The sequence below is a fragment of the Nannobrachium achirus genome (genome assembly GCF_963921795.1).
Source record: "Nannobrachium achirus genome assembly, chromosome: 4".
Classification (NCBI taxonomy): Eukaryota; Metazoa; Chordata; class Actinopteri; order Myctophiformes; family Myctophidae; genus Nannobrachium; species Nannobrachium achirus.
The window spans coordinates 25,789,037-25,814,928 of record NC_137813.1 but is presented as its reverse complement, the minus strand read 5'-3'; the positions used below and the strand labels follow the sequence as shown (position 1 = coordinate 25,814,928).

General features: G+C 40.8%; 1 protein-coding gene across 1 annotated transcript; it reads left to right on the top strand.

The window, feature by feature from the left end:
* Positions 1 to 27: 27 nt before the first annotated feature.
* On the top strand, positions 28 to 24,817 carry sez6l2 (seizure related 6 homolog (mouse)-like 2; the record flags this gene model as incomplete). Its single annotated transcript, XM_080723176.1, has 18 exons — positions 28 to 85; positions 1,742 to 1,873; positions 2,825 to 3,040; positions 7,510 to 7,643; positions 9,144 to 9,336; positions 11,340 to 11,525; positions 11,743 to 11,926; positions 13,544 to 13,707; positions 15,886 to 16,080; positions 17,642 to 17,780; positions 18,226 to 18,422; positions 20,161 to 20,355; positions 20,646 to 20,840; positions 21,621 to 21,812; positions 22,955 to 22,993; positions 23,341 to 23,458; positions 24,333 to 24,444; positions 24,788 to 24,817. 18 exons carry the CDS (start codon positions 28 to 30, stop codon positions 24,815 to 24,817), a joined length of 2,679 nt encoding a protein of 892 aa, XP_080579302.1.
* Positions 24,818 to 25,892: the final 1,075 nt, after the last annotated feature.

Genomic DNA, 25,892 nt, shown 5'->3' with positions numbered 1-25,892 from the left:
GCAGGACCTTCAGTCTCTCCCAAAGCCATGGGGTATCCACTTCCTGCTGTGATGCTGTCTGTCACCATGCTACACCTAGTTACAGGTAACTGTGTGTGTGTGTGTGTGTGTGTGTGTGTGTGTGTGTGTGTGTGTGTGTGTGTGTGTGTGTGTGTGTGTGTGTGTGTGTGTGAGAGAGAGAGAGAGAGAGAGAATGCTTTTATGCATGCCCATTTGTTGTACCACCATCAAAATTGACTACAGGCCTTTTGTTGACTACAGCGATAACCAGCCAGTTATGTGCATGTCACTCGATCATTAGACCAGTGGTTCTCAACCTTTTCAGGCCTCGACCCCCAAAATAATCATATTTTAACTGGGGACCCCCCACCCTATACGAGCACTAAGAGTTACATTTATTTTGTGAAAATAGCATGCTCACAACGCCTCTCGTTGCGAGGCGTTGTGAGCATGTAGATCGGCCGTTTTCACAATTTCTGCTTCTAATATTTGACAATTTGGCCAATGTTTAATTTGTCATTTTAGAGGTGTTAAAAAGTCCTAAAATTGTCACTTTAGAAATGTGGAGATACCCTCTATAGTCTATACACTTCAACTTCATGTTGGTTTGTATACTGTTGAGTGAGAAAACAATGTTGTACATTAAGTTAATCATCTGGGGACCCCCCAAAATAATGTTGGGACCCCCCTGGGGGGCCCGACCCACAGTTTGAGAACCACTGCATTAGACCAGTTGTCCTCAACATGGGGGTCCAGGGACCCCCAGAGTTCCTTGAGAGCATGTAATTACTACTAAATAGAATATAAAATGTGTGGCTATTTTGATCCGGGTTTCACTTTTATCTCTATAGTTCATTCTGGACCAAATTATTGACCATATTGGACCAAATCACATGCAACTAGAAGCAGTGCTCTTCCGAGCACAGGTCTCCACCAGGCCACACAAATCGGCCTGTTATAGCGCCACCATGAGGCTGATTTAAAAAATGTGGGGCAGAGGTTCTGAATTAGCATCCAGGGAGTGTGTGTGCTCAGTTTGGCAGCGATCGGGCCAACGGCGCCAGAGATTAGCTGGTAACAACCAGGCCACACAAATCGGCCTGTTATAGCGCCACCATGAGGCTGATTTGAAAAATGTGGGGCAGAGGTTCTAGATTGGCATCCAGGGAGTGTGTGTGCTCAGTTTGGCAGCGATCGGGCCAACGGTGACTGAGATTAGCTGTTCACAAACTGCGAGGACGCACGGACGCACGCACGCACGGACGCACGGACGGACGGACGGACGGACGGAGGGGAAAACATACTCTCCCTCAGCCTTCGGCTGGTGGAGACAACAATAAACAATGTTCTATGAGGTCCCAGAGATTACAATCTTCAAAATCAAATTGGGGATCCTTAAAATACTTTAATTTAAAAAGTCCTTAGGATTAGACCTCAATGCATGCATTCAATGTTTTCTGTTAACAAAGAGGCTGAAACCCTGCCAAAATGGCACACACATCCAAGGCCATATAGGCTGGGTGCTGGACTAATAAATAGTGTACAAATAATAAAATAAGAGTCTGCACTCCAATGTTCTGCTCCCAAAGAGTACGTTTACTTGGTGTTTACCAAGAAAACGTATGTTTTCTGCCCAGACCCTGCAAGTTAACGCATCTCTCATGTTTAGCATCCTCGTTATTCATTCGATTTGTTTGTTTGTTTTTTGTAATGTACAAATCATTAGTCTTGACCATTTCAGGAGTGAGCTTTGTGACACCTGACCCTGACACTCCGCCCACACCAGCCCCAGACTCGTATCCCCTGGGACTGGACTTGATCCATGCAGCCCTACAGAGTAAAGAATACTTAGGACGCACTGCTTTAGACACAGGTACATCACTGCAGCTCTTTAACCACTTAGGCCCTCTGTTCTTATCATTCTGGGGGTCCTTCTGTTCTTATCATTCTGGGGGTCCTTGACATGACAAAGTTTGAGAGCACTCATTTCCACGGACCCCCAGAAGCAAAGATTTTAGTTAAAAGTGTTCACCCTGAGTTTGGGTCTTGCCAAATGCTAGAGTTAGAATAAATACACGCTACTGTAGTCTATATACTTAGTTGACCGGGGTCCTCCAGGGGTCTAGCCTAGCTTGCCCCTGTCCTTTTATCCCTCTAGTCTACACCATACCTCCTTATTGGCAAAATAAACGACACACAAGCTCAGAACGCCTAGCAACGTACCGGTATAGTGAGCTTGTAGATCGGCTATTCGCAGAATGTTTGTCTAATATCGCCGAATGATTGCCTGTTATGCTAGGGTTCAAGTAGTTAATTGTGCCGGTTATGACTGATGTGGCTGCAGTATGATGTGGGTGGTGATAGGACTGTCACGATTATGACATTTTATTTGACAATTAATTGTCCCTCAAATAATTGCGATTAACAATTTAATTGTGTTTTAGTTGTTGACAATTACATTTCTGTTTTGCTTTAGGCTTTGAAGTTGCACATGGCAAATATGACACATAACCTAAATACATTTACAAAGAAATTACTGACATATTTGACAACTTTATACTTAAAAAAGAACATTGATAGTGGAAATAGCCGAACTACGAGCTCACAATGCGTACATCGTGACACGTTGTGAGCGTGTAGATCTGCTATTTCCACTAATCTTTTGAAAAACCTTCAACATGGAAACGATTGTGACGATTATGACAAAATAATTGTGATTATGTCAAATAATTGCTATTAGACGATTATTATGTATTAATTGTGACAGGCCTAGGCTGTGATCATCATAGGAGGAGAGGCTGACAAGACGTTGTTTACTTTGCAGGTACCACCACCAACCCGACCCAGGCCGTCCCTGATGTTGGACAGGCTGGGTCCACGGCAACCGCCATGTCACCTGGGGTTCTCACCACCGCTTTAAGCTCTACGCCTGCTGACATCCAGTCGCGGTCAAGGAACGCGATGTCCTCACCGCCTGTAGAAGAGGAAACGACAACCACTCTGATCACCACAACAACTATAACCACCATGCATGTGCCAGGTAGATAGATGCACAATGTTGTAAATTGCTAATGGAGACCCGATTTGCAACTTGTTGGCTGTCTGCCTATCCATTAAAAAAAGCATGGCTGCTTCTGCACACTCATATAAGTACCGGTATATATGGAAACAGGTATAAAGAAACCATTCATGAAAAAGTAGAGGATCCCAGAGAGAGATCCTAGAGACTTAGTTTTGCAGACAAAGCTTTGAGTTGACCCACAAAAACCCACAAAAGAACAGACCAGAAAAAGATCCTTGGTGGATTGAAACAATTCTTTGCTAAAGTCCTCGTTGTTGTAATCTTGCGGTTTTGTGCAGGAGCGAGCATTGCTACTTTTCTTTATTCTCAACCCACCACCGCCAGCAAGCATGGACATCTTTAAAGAAAAGGTAACGTGACATTTGACTTTGAAAAGTGTGTGTGTAATGCTAGTTACTTGGTTGATTACATACCTAGTTATGTTTGATCCGTTTATGAATGAAAAAGCAAATTACATTCTTAACCTCAGATGCCTGATCTTAACCATGATTAGCTAGCTGTAGATAAATTGTTACATATACCTATGCTGCTTAAGACAATGTTGTAATACTGTCATCTTTGAGTGCTGATGTGAGTTTTACGGTTTATTGCCAACAACATCATATTTGTAGACTTCAGTGGTTGGTAATGACAAATTATAAAAATTAGGGGATATAAAGATATCTAAAATGTATCAGGAAAATTTGTATTTACACTTTCTCTTTGTTTGTTTCTGCCCCTGGTTATAAGTAACTTATACATCCAACCTAGTCAGTACCAGTTATTAAACTCCACCCCAACAATCTCTTTCAAATTGTTATTTTTGGTTTCTCTTTCAGCAACATGGACAACGGTCTGGTGAAGAAGGTCATGAAATTCTGTATGCACCTATTTGAGGATGTTACCTTGGCCTCCATCTGCTCTATAACCCAAGGAAAGAAAACATCGGGGGGGAAAAATGACAAATATGTATTCAAAATCTATAGGCAATTTATTCAAATGTATTTATTCTCAAAGATTTCTGAAACCCACTGGTTTATATGATCTTTTACATTTCGGATGTCATACAAGTGAGATGTTTGCCCTGAAGGAGGTCCATGAACCAGGCATCGAACAGCGAATGTACAGACACAAACTAGAAAGCATATAAGGGTGCCGTATAAGTGGGTGCCGGTACTTATACTTATACTTGCATCAAGGGAACGGCCGTGCCCTTGATGCAAGTCCAGAGCCAGGATGCCTCAGAATGAGTTGATAATATTTGGAATTAATCAATGTCACTTGCACTTTACTTTCTTTTCCAGTCTACAGTACTCTTCACCAAATATAGCAGATCTACAAGCTCACAATGCATCAGGCTGTGACGCGTTGTGAATTTGTAGATCAGTATTTTTGACAATTATTTTCTATCTGTCCTATTGGAAACTAATTTTCTCTCAAGTTTCCCTGATGAAATATACTGTATCTTTGGGGAAAAGATTTACATATTTACTTACCGTTATATGACATAAGGTGCTATAGTAACAATGTCGTTCAGGGGTGCCGTGGATGAAATCATTATTTACAGGGGTGACCTGTACGTGCCAAACATGTTTGAGAACCTCTGATGTAGGAGAATGAAACAGAATGTTTTTCACCTCTGAAGAATCAACAAAAATAAAGAAAACACCAAAAGGTGCATTTTAGTGCATAGTATATTGAAAATAGGATTCCTGTTAGCCTGGTAAACCACCCCGGTTGCAGAATTCACGTTTCATTTTCATTCAGATGAAAGGTGAATTCTGTGACCAGGGTGTTTACCGGGCTAGACTGCTGCAGCTCTGTAACGGATTAATGTCCATCTGGCTTATTTTGCCAGCTTCTGAAAAGAATAATAACATAATAATTTGTATAATAAACCGAGGATATACATTTTGGTGTGTGTCCTCCTTTTCCTTTCCAGCACCACAGTGTCTCAGTTTGAGTGGTTGAATGGTTTGATAAGCATGAAGATGAATAATCCTTACCATGACTAACTCATTCTACCTCACCCCAACACTCCACCACCACTATGTCTAATAAAGGTTAAAATAAATAATCAAGTTCCTCGTGAAATAACAGTGACAGATTAGTTTCAGACTCCTGATGACCACCTACATTAGTAGTGCAAAGGTTTTTATGATGGACCAGTAGCCTACATACAGCGCTGTAAATGTGTTGGTATTTAATAGGTTCTTGCACATGGTCATTGTATAGGGCTCATAATCAAATGGCCTTGGTTATAAACTAAAACACCATAATACGGAGGTGGTGTTGTCAAGTGCTATTGCTTTCATTACGTCATCCAACTGCAATTCTCCACTAGCCTGGTCAACCACCCCGGTTGCGGAATTCAATTTCATTTTCATTCAACGAAATTGAATTCCGTGACCGGGGGCGGTTTACCAGGCTAATTCTACACACGCTGTAACTGGTGTTACTAAAATATAATTTCACATTTTGAATGTGCATACATTACAGTACTGTACATACTCTTTCAGACATTTTTTTATTGGTTTAATTCATCGCAGATTATCTAAAGAGTTTCAGCCACAGGAAAACAACATAGCTTGCTAGATACTGTAGTTACAGTCTGTAAATACAGTAGCTGTGGACAGAATGGGTTAGCATAATATATTTATGGTAATTATGAATAAATATGAAAAGAAAAGAAACATAGTTTGCTGGACAGTGGTTGCATATGAGTGGAAAGATATGACTTTCCCTCCACATTACAGTACATCTGTAATATTGTTTATTGAATGGATCCCCATTAGCTGACGCTGGGGCAACAGCTAATCTTCCTGGGGTCCATATAAGATACATAGACTATAAAAACATGAAAGTACAAACATAATTACAATGCATTGTACAATAATGTAAAATTAAGATTCCGGTCCTGTGGCCAGCCACAATAGGTGTGTCTTGAAAGATAATTTGTTTTGTGTGAGATTAGTGTGAGATGGTAACAAATCGATCGATAAATGACTGTGTTTGAGGAGATTGGTTCTTGGTGCAGGAAGTGTTAAATGACCAAGCCTGGCATTCCTGGTGTAGCCTAATAATTGTGTGTGTTGCTTGATTTTAAAAACTGTTTGTAAAGATAATCTGGTGTTTGATTTAAAAGAATTGTTTCTGAAGAAATATATAAGAAATATCCACAGGATCCTCTAGGAATGTTGAGGCCATTTACTGAGGCAACCAGGAATCCCCATATGCTACAGTGTATGTCATGTCATAGACTGAATGAATGGCCGATTCTACAAACGCTTTCTAAATCAGTAGTTCTCACACTTTCAAAAAGTGTTTGAAAGGTTTTTCAAAAATAGCAGGCGTACAACTCGCAGCGCGGCACAAATTGATGCTCTGTGAACTTATTTAAAATGATCAGCTATTTTTGAGTAGCCAACGCAAAAATCTAAAATGACACTGATGCTTTCCCGGTTTTAATGGCATAAGTTCTACAACTGTGAGAACTGAATTCTCCTGCAATCTGCTACAAAAGGATTTGAAGTTATATTCCCCAATTGGTAGTGATCATTAGATTAACAAATTATACGTTTGCCTGCCTATGAGCTCTTATCTTAAATTGTGTGTAGTTGTCATTTTTGCGGTTCTTCCTTCTTGGCCAGGACCACTTGAAAAATAGATTTAAATATCAGTGTGTTTTTCCCTGGATAATAATAATCATGAAAAACAATTAGAACTACACAAACACTAGAGTAGCGTCCCTATTCTGGTTCTGACGTTCATGGCAAACAGCGACAGGCTCATAAGGTGACGCAACACGATAACCTCAGGAGTGCATGGTTCACCTTGCCCAGAGCAGGTTAAGCATGCAGCATGTTGTGGTGATCTAAATAAGTCCAAGTCAGTTTATTTATAAAGCATTTTTTAAAAGTATACAGTCGTTCAGCAAATTGCTGTCCAGTCTTGGGGAAAAAGTAATGGCTATTTTTGGCTAATGTTCGCTCCAGAATATGAATGCTGGGGTTCAAATGGTTAAACCTATTAAAACCGGGAAAGCATCTCTTTTAAGAGTGTCACTTTTAACCACTTTAAGCATTATTTTATACTTTGGCCATTCAAAAATAGCAGATATTCAAGCTCATGGCATGTCACTTAGTGCCGTGCTATGAACTTGTAGATCTGCTATTTTTTTTTATCTTGAAAATGTAATGTGCAAATCTTTTAACTCAAATCTTTGATTCTGGGGAGGTCAAAATATTAAAAATATTTTAAGATGGGGTCGGCGGCCAAAATACATTTAATTTCGGGGGTCCTTGACATGGAAAGGTTTGAGCACCACTGACATAGAAACATACGTTTTTCAGAAAACCGTTAGGATTTAGAAGACACTTTTAGAAGCAGCCTCAGGTCTTAATGGGTTTTAAAGACGGGTTATGAACAGTTGTTTTCTTCCCCCACAGTGCAGTGCAATGCAACCCTGTCAGGTATGGAGGAGATTGTTGAGTCACCGGATCCAGCATCTTCATCCTCGTTTTCGCCTCTGGAGTGCACCTACAGCATCACTGTGTATCCAGGATATGGGGTGGAGATTCAAGTAATGAACACTTTATTCACTTTGTGAATGATTCAGGTACTGTGGCAGCATGCCAAATGTACACTTTATTGCATGCAAAACTATTTTGATGAGGCTGTCTGTTTATCTGCCTATATGTACATGGATATGTGCAGTATGTATGGTAAGCATGTACTACAGTGTATGTTTGCACATGTATGCTTGTACTGTACGTATGTACTGTATGAACAGTGAAGTCTGACCCAAGCCAACACACAGAAGCAGTATTTGCAGTTAGAACAAAAGTCAAATTTATTCAGAACAATCAGTCACTCTCACAGGTTGCCTAAAAAGGAGACAGAAAATAACAGCCATCAGTAAACTCAAAATACCCAGAAAAACACAAAACTGTGAAAAGTGATGACTCATCACTTTTCATCACTAAACCATCGTTTTCTGGGGCCATTTGTAGCCCAAGGAATGTTTTTTATGCGGAACAAATGCTTGCAATGGATTCAGCATCATGACAAACCCCTAGTTAGACCCCTCACATCCTACTTAAATACCCAGAAAAAAAAATCATTTTTTCTGGGTATTTTCCTCCTGTATAGAAAGTCGATGGGAGCCCAACTTGATTTGGCCGCTGTGGCGACCCTGAAGGTCGCTGACTCGGGCGCCCTAGCTAAATCATTAGAGCATGCCCTGGGCTACATCTGTGAAAAGTTTGGCGCTTTTAGACTGATTAGCACGAAATCCCTAAGGCCCCCCGACTAGAACCCCTAGTTGCTCCCGGTGAGCAGGTTGGTGCCTTGCATGGTTTCCTCCGCCATCGGTGTGTGAATGGGTGAATGTAATGCACAATCTATGTAATGCGCCTTGGATAACGGCGCTATATAAATGCATCATTTACCATTTATCAATGAACTGCAGCTTCCCAGTGCCTGGAGCACTCATACATCCACAGACCATGACAAGGTTAACTCCCACCACCATGCTTGACTGTAGGCAAGACACACTTGTCCTTGTACTCAGATGGTGTCAAGCATGTGTGGCGGCAGCCAGGTGAGGAGTAGGAGCTGTACACTGACTACTTTACATTGTATCAAAGTGTAATTTCTTCACTATTTTCCCATGAAAAGATATAATGAAATATTTGAATGCAGAAATGAGAGGGGTGTACTCACTTTTGTGAGATACTGTTCATACATACATACATATATACATACATTCATACATACATACATACATACATACATACATACAAACATACATACATACATACATACATACATACATACATACATACATACATACATACATACATACATACATACATACCGTACATACATACCGTACATACGTACATACATACTATACATATACATACATACATTCGTAGTTACATACATACAGTACATCATACACATGCACGGCAGTAGCATCAATAATGATGCTACTGTACCAGCCATATTGATTGTGTATACATGTAACACCCTTGAACCTTGATTTACTGGACAAATTGATCTTTTCTTTTGCCTGTAGGTGAGGAAGGTTAACTTGTCCAGGGAAGAGTCTCTGACCATTATTGGGTATGGGGGTTTGGGACCGGAGCTATTAGCCAACGAGACGCTTATGAAAGAGGGCCAAGTTATTCGCAGTTCAACCAACCAGGTGCAGATTCACTATCGCAGTCTTCGGCAGACCAATCATGGCATGTTCAGGCTCCACTATCAAGGTAAATAACACTTTGGCTGTTTCCATAACTCAGCCTAAAGTATTCTCACATTTTTTAATTTCAAGGACTGCCAGCTTTGTATGTATTAGACCACAGACTCCCATAACTCTGAGAGTATACAAATGGAAGAAAATGGACTTGTAAGGATCCATTTGCTGGCCCATAGTGGTCAGGACAATCTGACATAACACTTCCCAAAGCCTCCTGAGCAAAATCACTGCCAGTTTATGTAAAATGCATCCAAGTAAGTTTTCTCCAAAACTAAATACACCTTCAATATTTGCTAAAAAATATTTTATATTTTTTTATATATATATATTTTTTTAAAGCTATACTGTGTAAGTTGCTCAACTAGTGGTCAGTAGCGTCCGCGTCTTTCGGCCGTTTTTCGCCGCGGACCGGGCCTCACACCCCCGCGTCACCCCCGCGTCTGCCTCCACCTCGCCGAGATCTATCTTTAGAGGGGTCCCTGGTTCCTGTGCGTTCAGGCATTCCGGAGAAACGGAGTGTTTCACCCGAGTATAGATAGAGACACACGGGCGCCTACAAATATGGCCGCCCTATTGTGATAGCTAGCGACCCCACTTCAAGATGCGCTGTGATTGGCCGGCAGTGTATAACCCTCGCTGTGATTGGCCGGTAGTGTATGATGACGTAATTTTTGCGCGAAAACCGGACCCCGGTCAGGATCATAGAAAACATATAAAGAGAAGGCTTCAGAAGCTGAAAATAACGGAGTGGGTGTTCTAAAACTTTAGCGATTTAAGAGTTAGGACAATTTTAAGATTTGTTTTATAAAAAAAGTTACATGGTAAAACTTTAAATATACTATTTCCTTATTACCTAAAGGTTGACTCTGTAACAGTACAGTAACAGTAATCACAGCATCTACAAAGATGATGCAAGAGGCACTTGCATGACAAAATGTAAGCTACTCATAGCACATTGTCTTATAGCAAATTGTCCATATCACATATGTATGCAACTTCATTTTCAACAGGTTTGTTTGTCACTTAGTATTAGTTTATCAGGCAAAATAGGCTGTATGTTAACTACCCAAATGTCAGTAATTGTTGCTTGTTGTAAAGAGCCTTGCCTGATTGGCCAGTGAGGTGCTATGTGCACATTATGAGAGCACTCTGACATACTCCAGAAAAATTGTGTTAAAAAGGAAATCTGGCATAACCAACATGCAATAATGTGCACTTACTGTACTGTAACAGCACTGGCTGACTGCACAACTCTCTTGTGACACTCACTGAATGTGGGGCATAAAACACTTTGTGTAGTGTGAGAAATGGAGCCAAATGCCAAACCTCCCACACACTGAAAGCCATATCCTACATCTTTTGCTTAAAATATTTCTGGTTAAGGTTAGCTCAGGTTATATTCTGAAGTCTACCTTTCAAAGCCAGGAGAATGTTTTGAGCTGAATAATGCGTCATCCCATCTTGTTTATTGTTGTTGTTTTTTTAGATCACAACCCAGGTCATATTGTGCACATTTGTATTTTTATGTTTTATAATTTGATGCTTTATTTATATAGTATATATAGAGAGACAAGAAACCTAGGTCAGACAGAGGGGGGACATGATGGGAGTTGGATTTAAACTGGCTGGGTCACCAGGCACCCCTTCTTTGTATTCTTATGTCAAAATCCAATTGTTGTCTGCCTGAAAAACACAATATTTCTTAATAGGCTTGAGCCAACCAATTTCAAACAATAATATTCTTGACATCCATCAACCAATATTCAACTGTAATTCCCCCTGTTTGTTATGACACATGGCCAATTATCAATGTTCAAATCAAGTTATGTTATGTCCCGCCTGCACGTTTTACTCTGAAATGCGTGAATTGGATATTTTCAAGGTGCCATTTTATCTGGGCTTACGACATAGTGCCTTTCCCTCATCATTTTACTGAAGTGTAGGGAGTGTTTGGACTTGGATCGTGTCCATAAGTGTTCCTTCCTAATCCTATCTCTGGAAAAACCTCAACAGCCTTTCTGCTGTCCTGCTCGTTCCCCCTGTCCCCTGAGGGGGGCGGTGTGACTGTGACAGACATACATCCTGGAGGTGTGGCCCATTTCCACTGTGATCCAGGGTTCCAGGTTCGGGGCCATGAGGTGGCTACCTGCGTCAACGCTACACAACCCCATTGGAGTACACCTGAGCCACATTGTGTCGGTCAGTTTCTGGGGTTTGGTTTACAGACAGACAGACAGACAGACATTACTCAAAATTGTGTGGCATGTCATTCTCTATTGTAAATCAAACAAATCGTCATATAACGTAAATTAAATTCCTTGTGCTAGCTTTATTTATTAAATCATGTTAGGTTTCTGCATGCCTGTTTATAACAGTCATGAATTATGGGCAATTAACGAGTCTTGTGTTTTTCCAGCTGTATCTTGTGGAGGGTGGGTTCGTAATGCAACAGTGGGGCGGATACTCTCGCCACCACCTCCCTCAGTCAGCAACCACAGTAACGGAAACAACCTGAGTTGCCACTGGTTTATCGAAGCCAAAGAGGGGCACAAACTTCATCTCCACTTTGAAAGGGTTGCACTGGATGAAGATGACGATAAGTATGATGACAGTGTATTCTTATTAGCTAGTGCCTGATATGTACTTGGTTGCATGCTAGTGTCACGCATCAGAAATAGCCATTATACAGGTTCTCTATCATATCGAGAATATCTCTCCACCCAAAATATTTCATATGTTTGGGGAATGACCCCACACATACGGTATGAAATGTGTTGGGTGGAGGGATAGTCTCTTCACTCGAGGGAACAAAGGTTACATTGTAACCGAACGTTCACAACGTGTTGCAGCTCAACAAATTGAGAGCTTGTAGATTGGCTATTTTATGTGCATAACACCAGCGTGCGACTAAGTAGAACTATGTCTCATTGATCCCATGCTATACTACATACTGCACAGTATTTTCAGTTAAGTTACAGGGAGCAGAAGATTGTAAAGGTGAAATCTGGAACTTATTTTAATGTCTAAAACACAATTTTAAGTGTGCTAAGATCTAGCACATTGGTTGGAGGTGGTCTCCCTACTCTTCCATTGAGACCCATTTGATACATTTTATCTTTGGGACCCTAATCTACAGTGTAAAATCCTCAGAGTGTACAAATAGATCAATTCTGTTCCATATGTATCTACACTGTCAAAGTGTAACCCTAACCCTAACCCTGTAAGTGTCAATTTTATTGACCTCACAGCGCCTATTCAGGGTGAGTGACCGTGAGTCAAATCTCACAATTCAGTGTAAAGAGATGATTCCACCCTGACATAATCAACTTAAAAAATACAATAAAAAGGAGACCTGCTCACTGTGAGGAGGGGTTTGTGTAAACAGGAAAGTGGTGTTTAAACTACTGGAAAAACTCCAACTCACTCAATCTCCAGAATTGCAAATTTGAAAAAGCTTTTATTCTTTGGCTGTACTGTCTTGGCAAACTCAACGCATATTGGGAACAACCGCCTTCAGTAGTTTAAACACTTCATTTATAACACTTTAATTAGCAATGCATTCCGAGATCTATTGATTTCATAAGACATAATATAGAATGGAAAAGCTATAATCTAATGAATAGCCATTCACCCGCCAATTTTTATTTTCAAGCCCCAACAATTGTTTGTTTTATCAATTAATAAAATGTATAATTAATCCATTAGCAAAGTATAGCCTTGGTTTTACAGATGTTTCAGCAACAACTTAACAAAAGGTTTTAGACCCGGATGAAAGATTAAGGCACGGACGAAAATAGAGCCCCATGTGTTCTAAATCAATGTAAACTTTTTCATGTCAAGGACTGCCATCTGTATAGTGGACCCCCATCTGAAAATATTTTGTGCAAAGAACCCCCATACAAGATTTGTTTTGTTAAGATGTAAAGAACTAAAGAAAAAAAGCATTTCTTTAGCAGATCTACACGATGTGGTGTGTTGTGAGCTTGTAGATCGTCTATTTCCAATTATCAATTTGATGCTAATTAACCAATTTACCTGGGGACTCCGCTGGAACCCCCTCAAGGACCCCTGGGGCTCTCCAGACCCCACTTAGAGAATCACTGTCCTAAACACTTATTATTCTGTTGTATGTAATCAACATGCATACCCAACATGATGCATGCCCAGTCTCTTGTGTAGGGCAGGAGCTGCTCCCATAGCATCTTATTGTTCTATAGGTTAATTGTACGCAGTGGGAATGGCTCCATGGCTCCGCTGCTGTTTGACTCAGACCTGGATGACGTCCCTGAACGTGGCCTGGTGAGTGAGGGTCCAATGCTCTATCTGGAGCTCACAGCGGATTCCTCCTCCATTCCGCTGCTGCTGGCTCTGCGATTTGAAGGTAAGCTGAGAGACCCCACTTACATCTAATCTCACTGACTGACCATGCCGCATGCCACACTTAATCAACGTCTGGTCTGGGGACGTCCAAATGGACCCTTATGGGTCTGTAACTCTGAGAGTGTACCAAATGGACCGGTCCATTTGTACACTCTCAGAGTTAAATAAGCAGTGAGGAAGTATGTGCTGCGTAGATTGGTACCGCAGATATATACTACTACTACTACTACTACTAGTAGTAGTAATAATAATAATCTAGCTTAATCCAGCTAAATAACACACACACGAGTAATATGGAATTAAGGTTTAGTAACAGTTAAGGAACAGGAATGGTAACATGGTAACATGAAACTACTTTTTGAAACTACTCTCACCATTCTCAGAACTCTCCACGTCAGATTCATTCAATTCAATTCAAAGAACTTTATTTTCCTTTCGGAACTTTGTTTGTGCAGTGGTTAAAAACATACTTTCACAAAAACATAAAAATAAATGTCACTATGATAAAAAGCACTACTACGTTTAAAAAATGTAAAAAGATCATATAGACATTCTATGTATGTATGAATAAATAAGCAAGGTAAGTGACAATCTGCCAAACATATGTTCACTAGAGTCCATCAGGTTGGGGGGGGGGGGGGCAATCCAGAGATGCACAAGTGAGAAATTATCTCACATGCAATAATGTATTTACCTGAGCAGATCACTTATCAGACTTAATATTCAAGATTAAGTTATTCATTTTGTTAAATCTCAACCCAACCGGAACTTAGAAGTGCTGATAGGATTGAGGTATTGATAATGGAGTTGAGCTGCTGTCGAGCTGTGCAGCAGACAGCCTTTCAATGGCGTCCAATTCGCTTTTACCCCTCATTCTAATCACCACCCAGTGGTGGCAGAAGTACTCATGTCTTAGGAGCTATAGTCAACCTTTTCTTGAAAAACGGATGCTAAAATAAAAATAATGTTTCAATTTTTTTTTATAAAAAAATAAGCTTCATATATGTGTTTCAATTCAAAAATGACTACAAAAAGCGTAAAATAATGATAAAATAATCATTTTGGCCATTGTCGGGCCGACACTTTGTTTACATCCTAGTCTAAATAGATTAGAATGTAAACAAAGTGTCAATGCTGCAATGTAGAAGTAGCTACTCTGTTAGAAGTAAAAGTCCGGAATTCAAAATGTACAATTGGGTAAAAGTACAAAAGTATTGGCCTCAAATTATACTCAATGTGCAAAAGTAAAAGTACTCATATTGCAGAATGTCCCATTTCACAAGTCTTCAAATGTATGGAAATATTTTCAAGTGGCCGAGGTTAACGTACGTTATTTCAATAATAATCAAAATACAAAGTAACTAGTAACTAAAGTTTTCAAATAATTGCATTGGAGTAAAAGTCCAATATTTGTAACCAGCCTCCTCCCATTAAGTAAGCCTTGCAGAGCTGTGTGGTCCATAAGGCAGGAGCCTATCTCCTGTTCCTGTAGCGTGAGGCGGTTTGATGTACGGCCCTCCAGTCACAAATGAAAAGCTGTCTTTTCATTACTCTGTTATTGTGTTAATTAAGGAAGGTGAATTAGGTTAGCTATGATGTGCCCACACACAGCAAGCCCGGGCTGGAGATACAGTTGAGATACCGTGTACTCTGGATATGGAACACAGTGCTCACTGGATAAAAGCTTTAGAATAACACACACATACACACACACAATATTCACCAGTAAGACCAGAAAGCTTCAGGCGAGGTTGTGCTGAAACAACAGAGACTGACACAATATGACCATAAATGGTCATTCCAAGATATGGGCTTAATATTGATGACATCAGGGATCTCCATATAAGGGCATAAAAGGGACAAGGATGGAATTAATTTCGAGACAACCACAGTGGTTATCATGAGACTGACACGATAAGTCCATATACAGTATGGGCATCCCCAGATATGGGCTTAATATTGATGACATAAGTGATCGTGGCCATATAAGGAGTGTGACATGAGGCGTGACATGAGTCATGCCTGCGGACATGATCTGCAGGTTTTCATACTAAATCAACTACAGTGTATTTATCTTGTAACCTGTCTGTCTGTCTGTCTGTCTGTCTGTCTGTCTGTCTGTCTGTCTGTCTGTCTGTCTGTCTGTCTCTCTCTCTCTCTCTCTCTCTCTCTCTCTCAGCGTTTGATGCTGAACATTGCTGGGAGCCCTACATGCCCCACGGCAATTTCAGCAGCAGTGACATCACATACCAGTTGGGCACCACTGTTACCTTCTCGTGCTCTCCGGGCTTCGTCATGGAGCAGGGCTCAGGGACCATTGAGTGCGTGGACCCCAGTGACCCACACTGGAATGAGAGTGAACCTGTGTGCAGAGGTATGGTTCCACACCCAGACAAATCACTCTAGGTGGACAGTCTGTTAACAACATTAAAAAAAGTTGAGCGGTGCCTTTAAATACATGCTCTAAACATCCCACGAAGCTTGGCCAATGACAATCTTTGCGGGACTGACATACGGACATGCGGGCGGACGGACATACACGCAAAGCCTGATGTAGGAGCATTTAGCATCGCTCCAAAAATCGAAAATATGTATATATCCACAACTTTCCAACATCCCATCGTGCATTGCGCAGAAGCTGCACGGAGCTTCCGGCGCCGCAGCTGAGTGTGATCTACAAGCTCACAACGGTTGCATCTGCGACACGACGTGAGCTTGTATGTCTGCTGTTAACCGGAAGTGTGGTGTAAAGAATTCTCCAGTAAATTCCCGCGGAAAGAGGTGGATACTGTATGTTCAAAGATAGAGACAATTATATAAATACCTATTTCATATATTTCTTATGAACATTATACATGACCAATATACATTTACAGTATGCTGTTTTTACATTTGATCACAGACATACATTTAACACATTTTCAGTTCAATCTAAATAGATTTTACTGAGGCACTAGACCAGCTACAGACGATGTGGAAATGGAAGAATTCCAGCCTTTAGCTAGAGCCAAAGATGATTACTGAACCAAGCATAGTAATCAAAAATGTAAGCACATTTTGTGCGCACTACCCTAAGTAGTTTTACTGCATGGCTGAAAGGCAGTTTGTCAGTGCAAGGATGAGTGCAGGGATGATGCCATCTGAACTTTAGCTGTACTAGAGGTTCGGGCTGCTTAGCGGCCCTTACACCTACTGCACGACGCACCGTCGATCCGAACAATATGTCTGAGTCATATAGTGTCAGGGGCTTTGTCAGAGTACCTGTTGTACCCATCTGTCTGTGTCCCTTTTGACTGGTTTGCTTATGGTATTATGTCTGAGTCAGAGCAATCTGGCTAGCCATCGTCAAGGAAACGTTCTGTCGCTCTTTTGTCTGTAATCGAGAGACTAGAGTCAGAGTGACGTGGCCGTGGTCCGCCCTCTCATAGTGTCGTGACCTGGACCGGGTTTCCAGGTGGGGGGAGGTCAATACGGAGCTGATGTAGCAGAGTCGCTCAGAGCCTCTGCCTGATGACCAAAAGCCAAATATACCCTCAGAAAATAGGCTAGCCCAGAATGCATGTGTCTGGGGCTAATCTACCATATATAGCTGGACAAATCAGTACCTATTTCTTGCATGATACCAGAAGGCCAAGGAATTAAATCCCTCATTATTTTTGGCCTATGATCAAACTTTTAAAACTTCAATTTCATGCTGGAAGTCAATGGTCAATGGATGTTTTTTGGGGTGAAACTTTGCCCAAATATAGAGATGAGATCCACTCCATTATTAAATCCTGTCTTGTTGTATCTCTTATACCGTAGCTCTACAGAAGTATTTTTTCAACCTCTGCATTTCTTGCTCCCTCCACCATCATTATTACATCACTCTTTCTAACTATCTTGAAGATAGTCCATCTCCTTACGTCTATTTGTGCCTTTCCTCTGTCTATAAGCTCTGTGTGGAGGGGAGTTGACCGAGCCGTCTGGCACTGTCCTGTCTCCGGACTGGCCCCAGAGCTATTCCAAGGGCCAGGATTGTGTATGGCAGATCCACGGTAATGAGGAGAAGCGCATTGAACTGGACGTACGGATGTGAGTACATAACTAACCACATGAACCCTAGCGTTCCTATTATGTTGCGAACATTCTGCAAAAATGTAAGATTAGATCAGAAATGTACAACAAAGAGATTTGATGTAGAGAGAACAAGGATCGTCCCTAGTATAGAGCGCTGGGGACATTGGTCAAATACAGGTGGTTAATTGAGGAAGGAAAATTAACGTGGGACCAAAATATGAAATAGTTCCGTAGTTTTACGCTCTATTACTCTAGTCTAGTCACTATTAAAAGCAAAACAATTGACTCGAGCCCCTGCTGCATACGCTGGCCCAGGGAATTGAGAATGTAATGAAAAACTATTACAGATCGTAGTGTATTATATACTATATTATATATACTTTGTATCATGTTTCTCTCCATTGATTATCTCACTGAAGTACAACCTCTCTCTCTGTTATTGTTCCCTTCCCTCCTGAAGTCTGAATATCCGCCACAACGATGTGCTGACTATTTTCGATGGACATGATGTCATGTCTCACGTGATTGGCCAGTACCTGGGGTCCAGAGAGCGCTTCCAGGTGGTGTCTGGGGGGTCAGAGGTCACCATTCAGTTTCAGAGTGATCCAGATGATTCCACTTTCATCCTAAGCCAGGGATTCCTTATTCACTATCGTGGTAAGTAGGTGAATTTAAGTAGACATTTCCATTGATAGATTGTCCGTTCTTTGTCCCATTTACACATTGTTTCTTCCCTGGCCCTTGCTTTCAAGACAGATGGCATGGAATACAATCAATACATAGATAGTTTTGTATTATCTGTAGCATAATGTGCATAGAGTTTGTTCCTTGTCTGTTGTCCAATCAGAGGCTGACTGCAGACATGTACAGTATATCAGGCACATACAGGGGGGGGGGGGGGGCTTTGGGTGCTTGGGCACCTGCCCTTTTGCTTCAAAGTGCCCTTTTTTTAATGGCCTGCCCAACATCCCTGGCCCTTATTAAAATGAACATTTGACAAATAATTATAATTTCACTATCATAATTATTAATTATAGCCCAATTATAATATAAATGAGCTGGCTGCCATCAGTCAGTTTTAGTTTGACTTTTCACCTGATGCAGAGATTTACTGTCCAATAACATGGGCCAAGTTTTTGTGGGACATTAATCTTGCCCTATTAGCATAAAACATCCAATCTTATATTTACAATTGGCTTACAGCCGCATCCCACTTCCAAGCCCATTCACGCCCACTCTGCATCCACTCCAACTCTACTTCGACTCAACGGTAGGGAGAAGAACGTACAGGGTAGGGAGAAGAACGTACGGAAAAATACCGCCCATAACTCTGCCGTCCGCTCATTCGCTAATCGCTAGGATCAGGGGCGTCACTTGGGTATGGCAGGGGTATGCAGCTATATACCATACCCTGGGTCCAGGGGGTCCAGGGGGGAAGATAAAAGTTAGTTCTAAATATAAATCCATGAATGTCTCTTTGTCTATCTGTTCTGGTTAATATGTTGTCAAATTCTTAACAAGGTATTAGAATTATATTATAGGTAGGCCTATATATATATATTATATGTAGAGCTACTTCTTCTTAAAACAAATGTATCATGCCTGTTGCTAAGGTATGGCAACATGACTGGTGTCTTGCACGCGCGCACCAGTCATGTTGCCATACCTTAGCTTTTTCTGAACTGACGCCACTGGCTAGGATCCCGCAAGCGCAGCACAGACGGAAAGTTACTGCAGACTCCCACAACAAGAGCATCAACACCTAGAGAGAGAGAGAGACAAAAAAACACAGCGAGAGGGAGAGAGAGAGAGAGAGAGAGAGAGAGAGAGAGTTCTGACTCGTGTTTTCCACCGAACGTGAAGCCAGTTACACAACATTTAGTTACCAATCGAATTATGTTCCACCTCTGCCTGGATCCTGCTATGGAGTAACACATTTGCTGGAACACCTCATGCAGTGCCGCGCCGCCTCTGTCTTTTGCAAAGCTCCGTATGTTTCCATCTTTGCTTCATTCGAGTCATTTCATTCTGGTAAGTAGTAAGTACAACCTTAATTAATGCTCTACTTCATTACAGCCAATGCTGTTTACTTTTAGCACATTTCAAGTTGCCAAATGTTATAGAGCAGCAGTCCTGCCTGAGCGCCCGGAGGGCGCGAAGTCCTAGGAATGGAGCGGCGGCTGTGCCGCCGCGAATTTCTAGTGTACTACATTTCTGGTGTGAAATGGCACAACGTATCCCCACAAAAATATGTGCCCTTTTCTATGGTTTGAGCACCTGCCCCCTCAGTGCCCACCCGATACATTGACTCATATTTATTGTTAATGATGACATTATAATCTCCTTGACCTGACAAGTTGCTGTCTTTCAAATGTACCTGTTGTGTCTCCTGCAGAGGTGGAACCAAATGACACCTGCCCCCCACTCCCTCAAATTGAATATGGCTGGATTAGCTCCTCCCACACCTCTCCTGTGAGAGGCAGTGTGTTGACGTATCAGTGCCAACCAGGATATGACATCAGTGGCTCTGACATCATTACTTGCCAATGGGACCTTTCCTGGAGCAACAGTCCACCTACTTGTGTCAAAGGTGAGAACATTTTGGTAACAGTCTACTTTTTAAAAGATCTGTGTCCTCAAATCAAACAATACACTGATGTCATTACAAGAAGTGACACACATGTGAAAGAGTCAAAGTGCTATGCATTTCTTTCTTTTGTTTTTGCTTTTATACCCTGTTTCTTATTTGAAGAATTATGTAACAACAATATTGTCGCTATTGAATTATCATTATCATTTTCTTCTGGGAAAGTGTCTTTACGGAATTATCTGAATGAAACATTATGATTACAGTCTTTCTGCAACTCTGACCCCCTTTAGTCCAGCAGTGTCCTGACCCAGGAGAGGTGGTGAACGGAGCGCGCTCAGTGCGACCTGAAGCGGGTTTCGCTGTGGGAACAGTGGTCCGCTTCTCTTGCAACCAGGGTTATCAATTGGAAGGACCCAGCCAAATCTCCTGCCATGGACGGGACACTGGCACCCCCAAATGGAGTGACCGCAGCCCAAAGTGTGTCTGTGAGTCCATCCCTTACTTTCTGATTTACGTATTATACACATACAGCTACTGAGTAAATCCTCAGTGTTCATGTATAATACAGTAAATGTTTTATGTGAGGAGATCAGATACGGAAAAATATATTGTTTTGTGTCATTGGGCCTATACACTTAATGATGCAAAACGGCATGATGTGTACGTGATGTGTGTATCTAAAACCCACCACGATACAGTTAAGATCTGCCTGCGGAAGCTTGTGATTGGCTGAACCGGAGGTAGGGTTACAACGCTCCGTTGTGTTCACCTGGGCCGCACAGAAGTGCCGAAAGTCGTAGGGACGAAGATTTACTATTCCGGCCCCTGGTTTACAACGTCTAATGGCGCTGAGTCGGCTCATGCGACCTTCACAACACTCAACACAACTACTTGTTCGCTACCACTCGCTCAGCAGTGTCTCACGTGGCTCAAGGTCACCTGAGACGCCGTGCCTCCGTCATCTCCACCGAAAACAGTGCTCCTTTACAAGAACCTAACTGTATCGTGGCGGTTTTAGGATTCACGTGTACGCGACACGGAGAAGCTATAGGGTATAGTGTTCTCCCCTTGCTATACAGTATACCTTGTGATTTCTTTACATCAGAACAGTAGGATTTAGATTAAAACTTTACTTTTACCTATACATAAATATATCAATTCAAATTAAAGATGACACTGTACGGAAAGCATCCTACAGGTCTGTCATTTTAGCTTCAATGCTCCAACCAACCAGTATTGTTGTTTCTTGTCTGTGCACTAAACAGTGAAGTATGACCCATGCCCAAACCCTGGTGTTCCTGACAACGGTTACCAGACCTTATACAAGCACTGCTACCAAGCAGGAGAGACACTGCGTTTCTTCTGTTATGAGGGCTATGAACTCATCGGGGAGGTCATTATCAACTGTGTCCCAGGTCACCCATCTCAGTGGAACAGCCCACCACCGTTTTGTAAAGGTAAAACCTTTCTCACACAGTGAAGTCCTCAGATAACTCAGAGTGTACAAATGTAACCAAATGGATCCATTGTTAAAGGATTCCCATTAACAAGGAGTAGTTCACCCAAAGAATGAAAAAAAAAAGAAAAAAAAAAGTTTTTGTTGTTTACCATATTACAATAACAAGATGTCCCATTGAGTTGAATGTACCGATAAATACCAGAGAAGGTACCGTATTGTAACTGTCCAGCAGAAACCTTGTATCTCATGTTTCAAATGTGTACGTTTTTTCTCGTAAAGTAAAGCCCTGCTTCACCATACAAGACTGTCGCTCAAGATTAGTGAGAATAGCAGATCTACAAGCACACAACGCCTCGTGTGCTATTTTCAGCATTTTAAATCGCTTTTAAAATGATAAATACAAAACTAACGGTTTTGGACATACAGGGTTTCCACCCGACAATGATATGTTTTGAAAGGCTTCCAGACTTCCAACTGCTTCCTGGTTATTCATATGGCCTTTTAACTACAAAAACCAAACTAACCTTGCTGTGCAACAAATCATATGTCACACGCTCTGGATTGGTTTCCATGCGCTACGGCTCTGTTTCAGATTAGTTTCTCAGAACCTAATGTGGCCATGGAGGTGGTACTAACCCCTGAGTTCTGGGACCTAGAGCTCAGAACCTTTTAAAAAATAGCTAAAATATCTGTAATATCATGGGTTTTCTTTTAATGATGTCTTCAGGGCTGGTTCTAAATATAATGGAAACGTAAAACACATCACAGAACTTGATCACAGGTTCTGGAAAGGTTCAGGTTATGGAGCAATTCACATTCTTTACTTAAGTAAAAGTATCAATACTGCCATGTAGAAACACTCTGTACAAGTAAATGTCCGGAATTCAAAATGTACTTGAGTAAAAGTACAAAGTATTGGTATCAAAATGTACTTAAAGTACCAAATGTAGAAAGCAATTATTATACAGAAATGTCTTCTTTTGAAAATTGGAAATACCTAAGTAAAGTACTTTCCACACTGTTGGATGGAGGAGGGTTCTGGGTTACCCTTTGTAGACAAAAAGAGCCTGTAGATGTCAACGGCAACAACACCATAATCTCTATCTCGTGAATCTCTAATCACCTTCTCTCCTCACACAGTGGCATATGAGGAGCTATTGGATGATCACAAATTAGAAGGTATTTTTTTCTTTTCTTCTCATATCCAAAAAATGTTTTAAAATGTCTTTAGCAATGTGGGAGCATTTTTATGGTCCCATATCCACATTTCTTTCTTTTTATGAATTTTGGATTGCATTTCTTAGTGAATGAAAGAATGAATTCAAATTGTATTAATAATCTCAACGCGAGAAAACACGAGATTATACCAGCTCCTCGAATTTAAATAATCTGACAAAGCTTTGAATTTGTTTCCACTGAGAATGTTTTTCAGACGTGTCCTCCCTCCCTAACACAATGTAACATTTAATCAGTGTAAATGTCATTTGAAGTTCCATTATCAGTATTTGTTTGGGTCATTTTTTCAGTTTCCCAGTCATTCGAGCCTTCCCATCAGATACTGAGTGAGAACATTGCCTTGGCAATAATTCTGCCCATAATCCTGGTCATCCTATTGATTGGAGGAATTTACATGTATTATACAAAGTAAGTGTCATCCATAAGGTGAGTGATTAGTGTCTGGAATATACTGAGAACTCATAATACTCATTGAAAGTATACTACTACTACAGTAGTATGTTAGATAGCATATTATAAACTACATATGTTGAGCACTGCTTTGATGATGACTGCTGCCAGGAAAATGTGTAGTTTTAAACAACATCAAAGTTGCGGATCAATGAAATGTTGTGGGATTTCTGTACCAGTATCAGAAACAGCAGAGGATGACAGGCACAGCTGCTCAAATATGAGAATGGCAAAAGTGTAGAAAAGCTATCTAAAATGTGACCATTGCATAGTAACCATCTTGTTTGTGCAGGCAGTCAGGGACTACTTTCTTGTTTAAATTATTCTTGTAATGAAATTGCTATTAACATGTAACATTGTTTTAATCAGGATATGCTATATTGTTCCTATTGATATATTCGGTAACCGTTCATTATCAAAGCAATAGCTTTGGCCATGAATCATGATATTGTGGTATAATCACAGCATATCATGACCTGGGGTTATGGCTTCTTATCTAGTATTTCTTTGATAACATGGATGCCGGCCATTAGCAACAAGATTCACCTGCCATTTGCCTTATTTATGTTGCATATCCTTATCCCCTAGAGTGGGGCATGTAACACATGCATAACACAAATAATTCATGTGCTAACTAAAATCTACAATAGTTTAGCTGTGGGTTAGTCTCATAGTACAATAGCGATGTTAAGTGTGTTCCATTGAGGAGTTCAAGTTCAACTATGTTCATTCATGAATTCATTCATGCTAGCCATCAGTGATGTGATGCTATCATAACCTATTTTACAGTTAAGTTCTCAAACTCGTTCCCATCTCTTTCTCTAACCCACAGCATATGCAGACTAGAGTGGAAGCCTCTATTCTGGAAGTCTCTTTCTCATACGCACTCATACAGTCCAATTACAGTCGAGTCGGATTTCAACAATCCTCTTTATGAGGCAGGGGTGAGTGCAAAGTTAATACTTAATGCTAATGCCGAAAATAGCAGATCTGAGATATAAGCTCACAAGGCGCTGTCGTGCTACATGTTGTGAGTTTGTGGATCTACTTTTTTCTGCATGCAACACCATTGTACCACGAAGTATGAATCGGGCTTAATACTGTCAACATGTTTGGTGAACTTCACGTGTGCTGTGTGCTTCTAAATAAGGCTATTGGACATTTTTATGTGACTCTCCCATAGTTTATACAAGGGTTCCACCAGACAACAACGATATATTGTATAGTATTTTTAAGAACCTGCCCAATGCATTGTGTTAATTATCTTTATTCTTACTTGGGCCACAGGATACACGGGAATATGAAGTATCCATCTAGAGGTTGGGAAAATGTCAAGAAGTGGATTTACAACAACAGAAAGATTCAAGTCTGTTGGAGGACAACTTCTCTCTCTTGTACGGCCTCACTCCCCTCTTTATCATTTCAGTTGTTTCATTCTCTTTCTGTTTCACCATCACATGCGTCTAATGTGATATGAATTAGAGACGTGCTTATCTCAACCGTGGGCTCTTTTCTGCAGCCCACCATTCTGTGTCATTTGGATTGGTGCCTTAATAAGGGTAAGAGGTGAAAAACAATGCGACGTTATGGAGTGTGGAGGCATAGGAAAAAAAGGGCAAAAGGGTGGTTTTGTTTAATAACTTCAAATATTATGAGGCCAAAACTTTAGAGAACTTGGCAATACTTTATATATGTAACAATCAAGGGTAACAGTCATGAACATAATCTATCCTTAGTGGTGTTGTTTAATTTTCATAATTTTTGGATGTGTCAGAGGGGAAGAGCTGATGTTATTTATTTTCAAGATCACCAGACAATATATTTTTCGTTCTCTTTTACCCTCTCTCTCTCTCTCTCTCTCTCTCTCTCTCTCTCTCTCTCTCTCTCTCTCTCTCTCTCTCTCTCTGTGTCTCTCTCTTCTCTCTCTCTGCCAATGTCATACGCAGACATACAAAAATAGAATAATTGAATGTAAATATTTGACTTACTATAATATGGAGACATGGATATATATATATATATATATATATATATATATATATATATATATATACATACATACATACATACATACACACACACACACACACACACACACACACACACACACACACACACACACACACACACACACACATATATATATACATACAGTATACATACATTATCATATGTGCCAAATCCAGTGCCAAAATATAATGTTAAATAATTTATTGTCTCTCAATGTGCCATCTCTTGTTGCCATAGTGTTTACTTCATAAAGATTACGAAACCAGCATTATTTTTTATTCTTTGTTGTAAACTGGAGTGTATTTTCACCTGATGTCACGTGACATGTTAGAAGAGGTGAGGAACATGAATGTCATTATGCTTATAGCATGCACTGATTGTA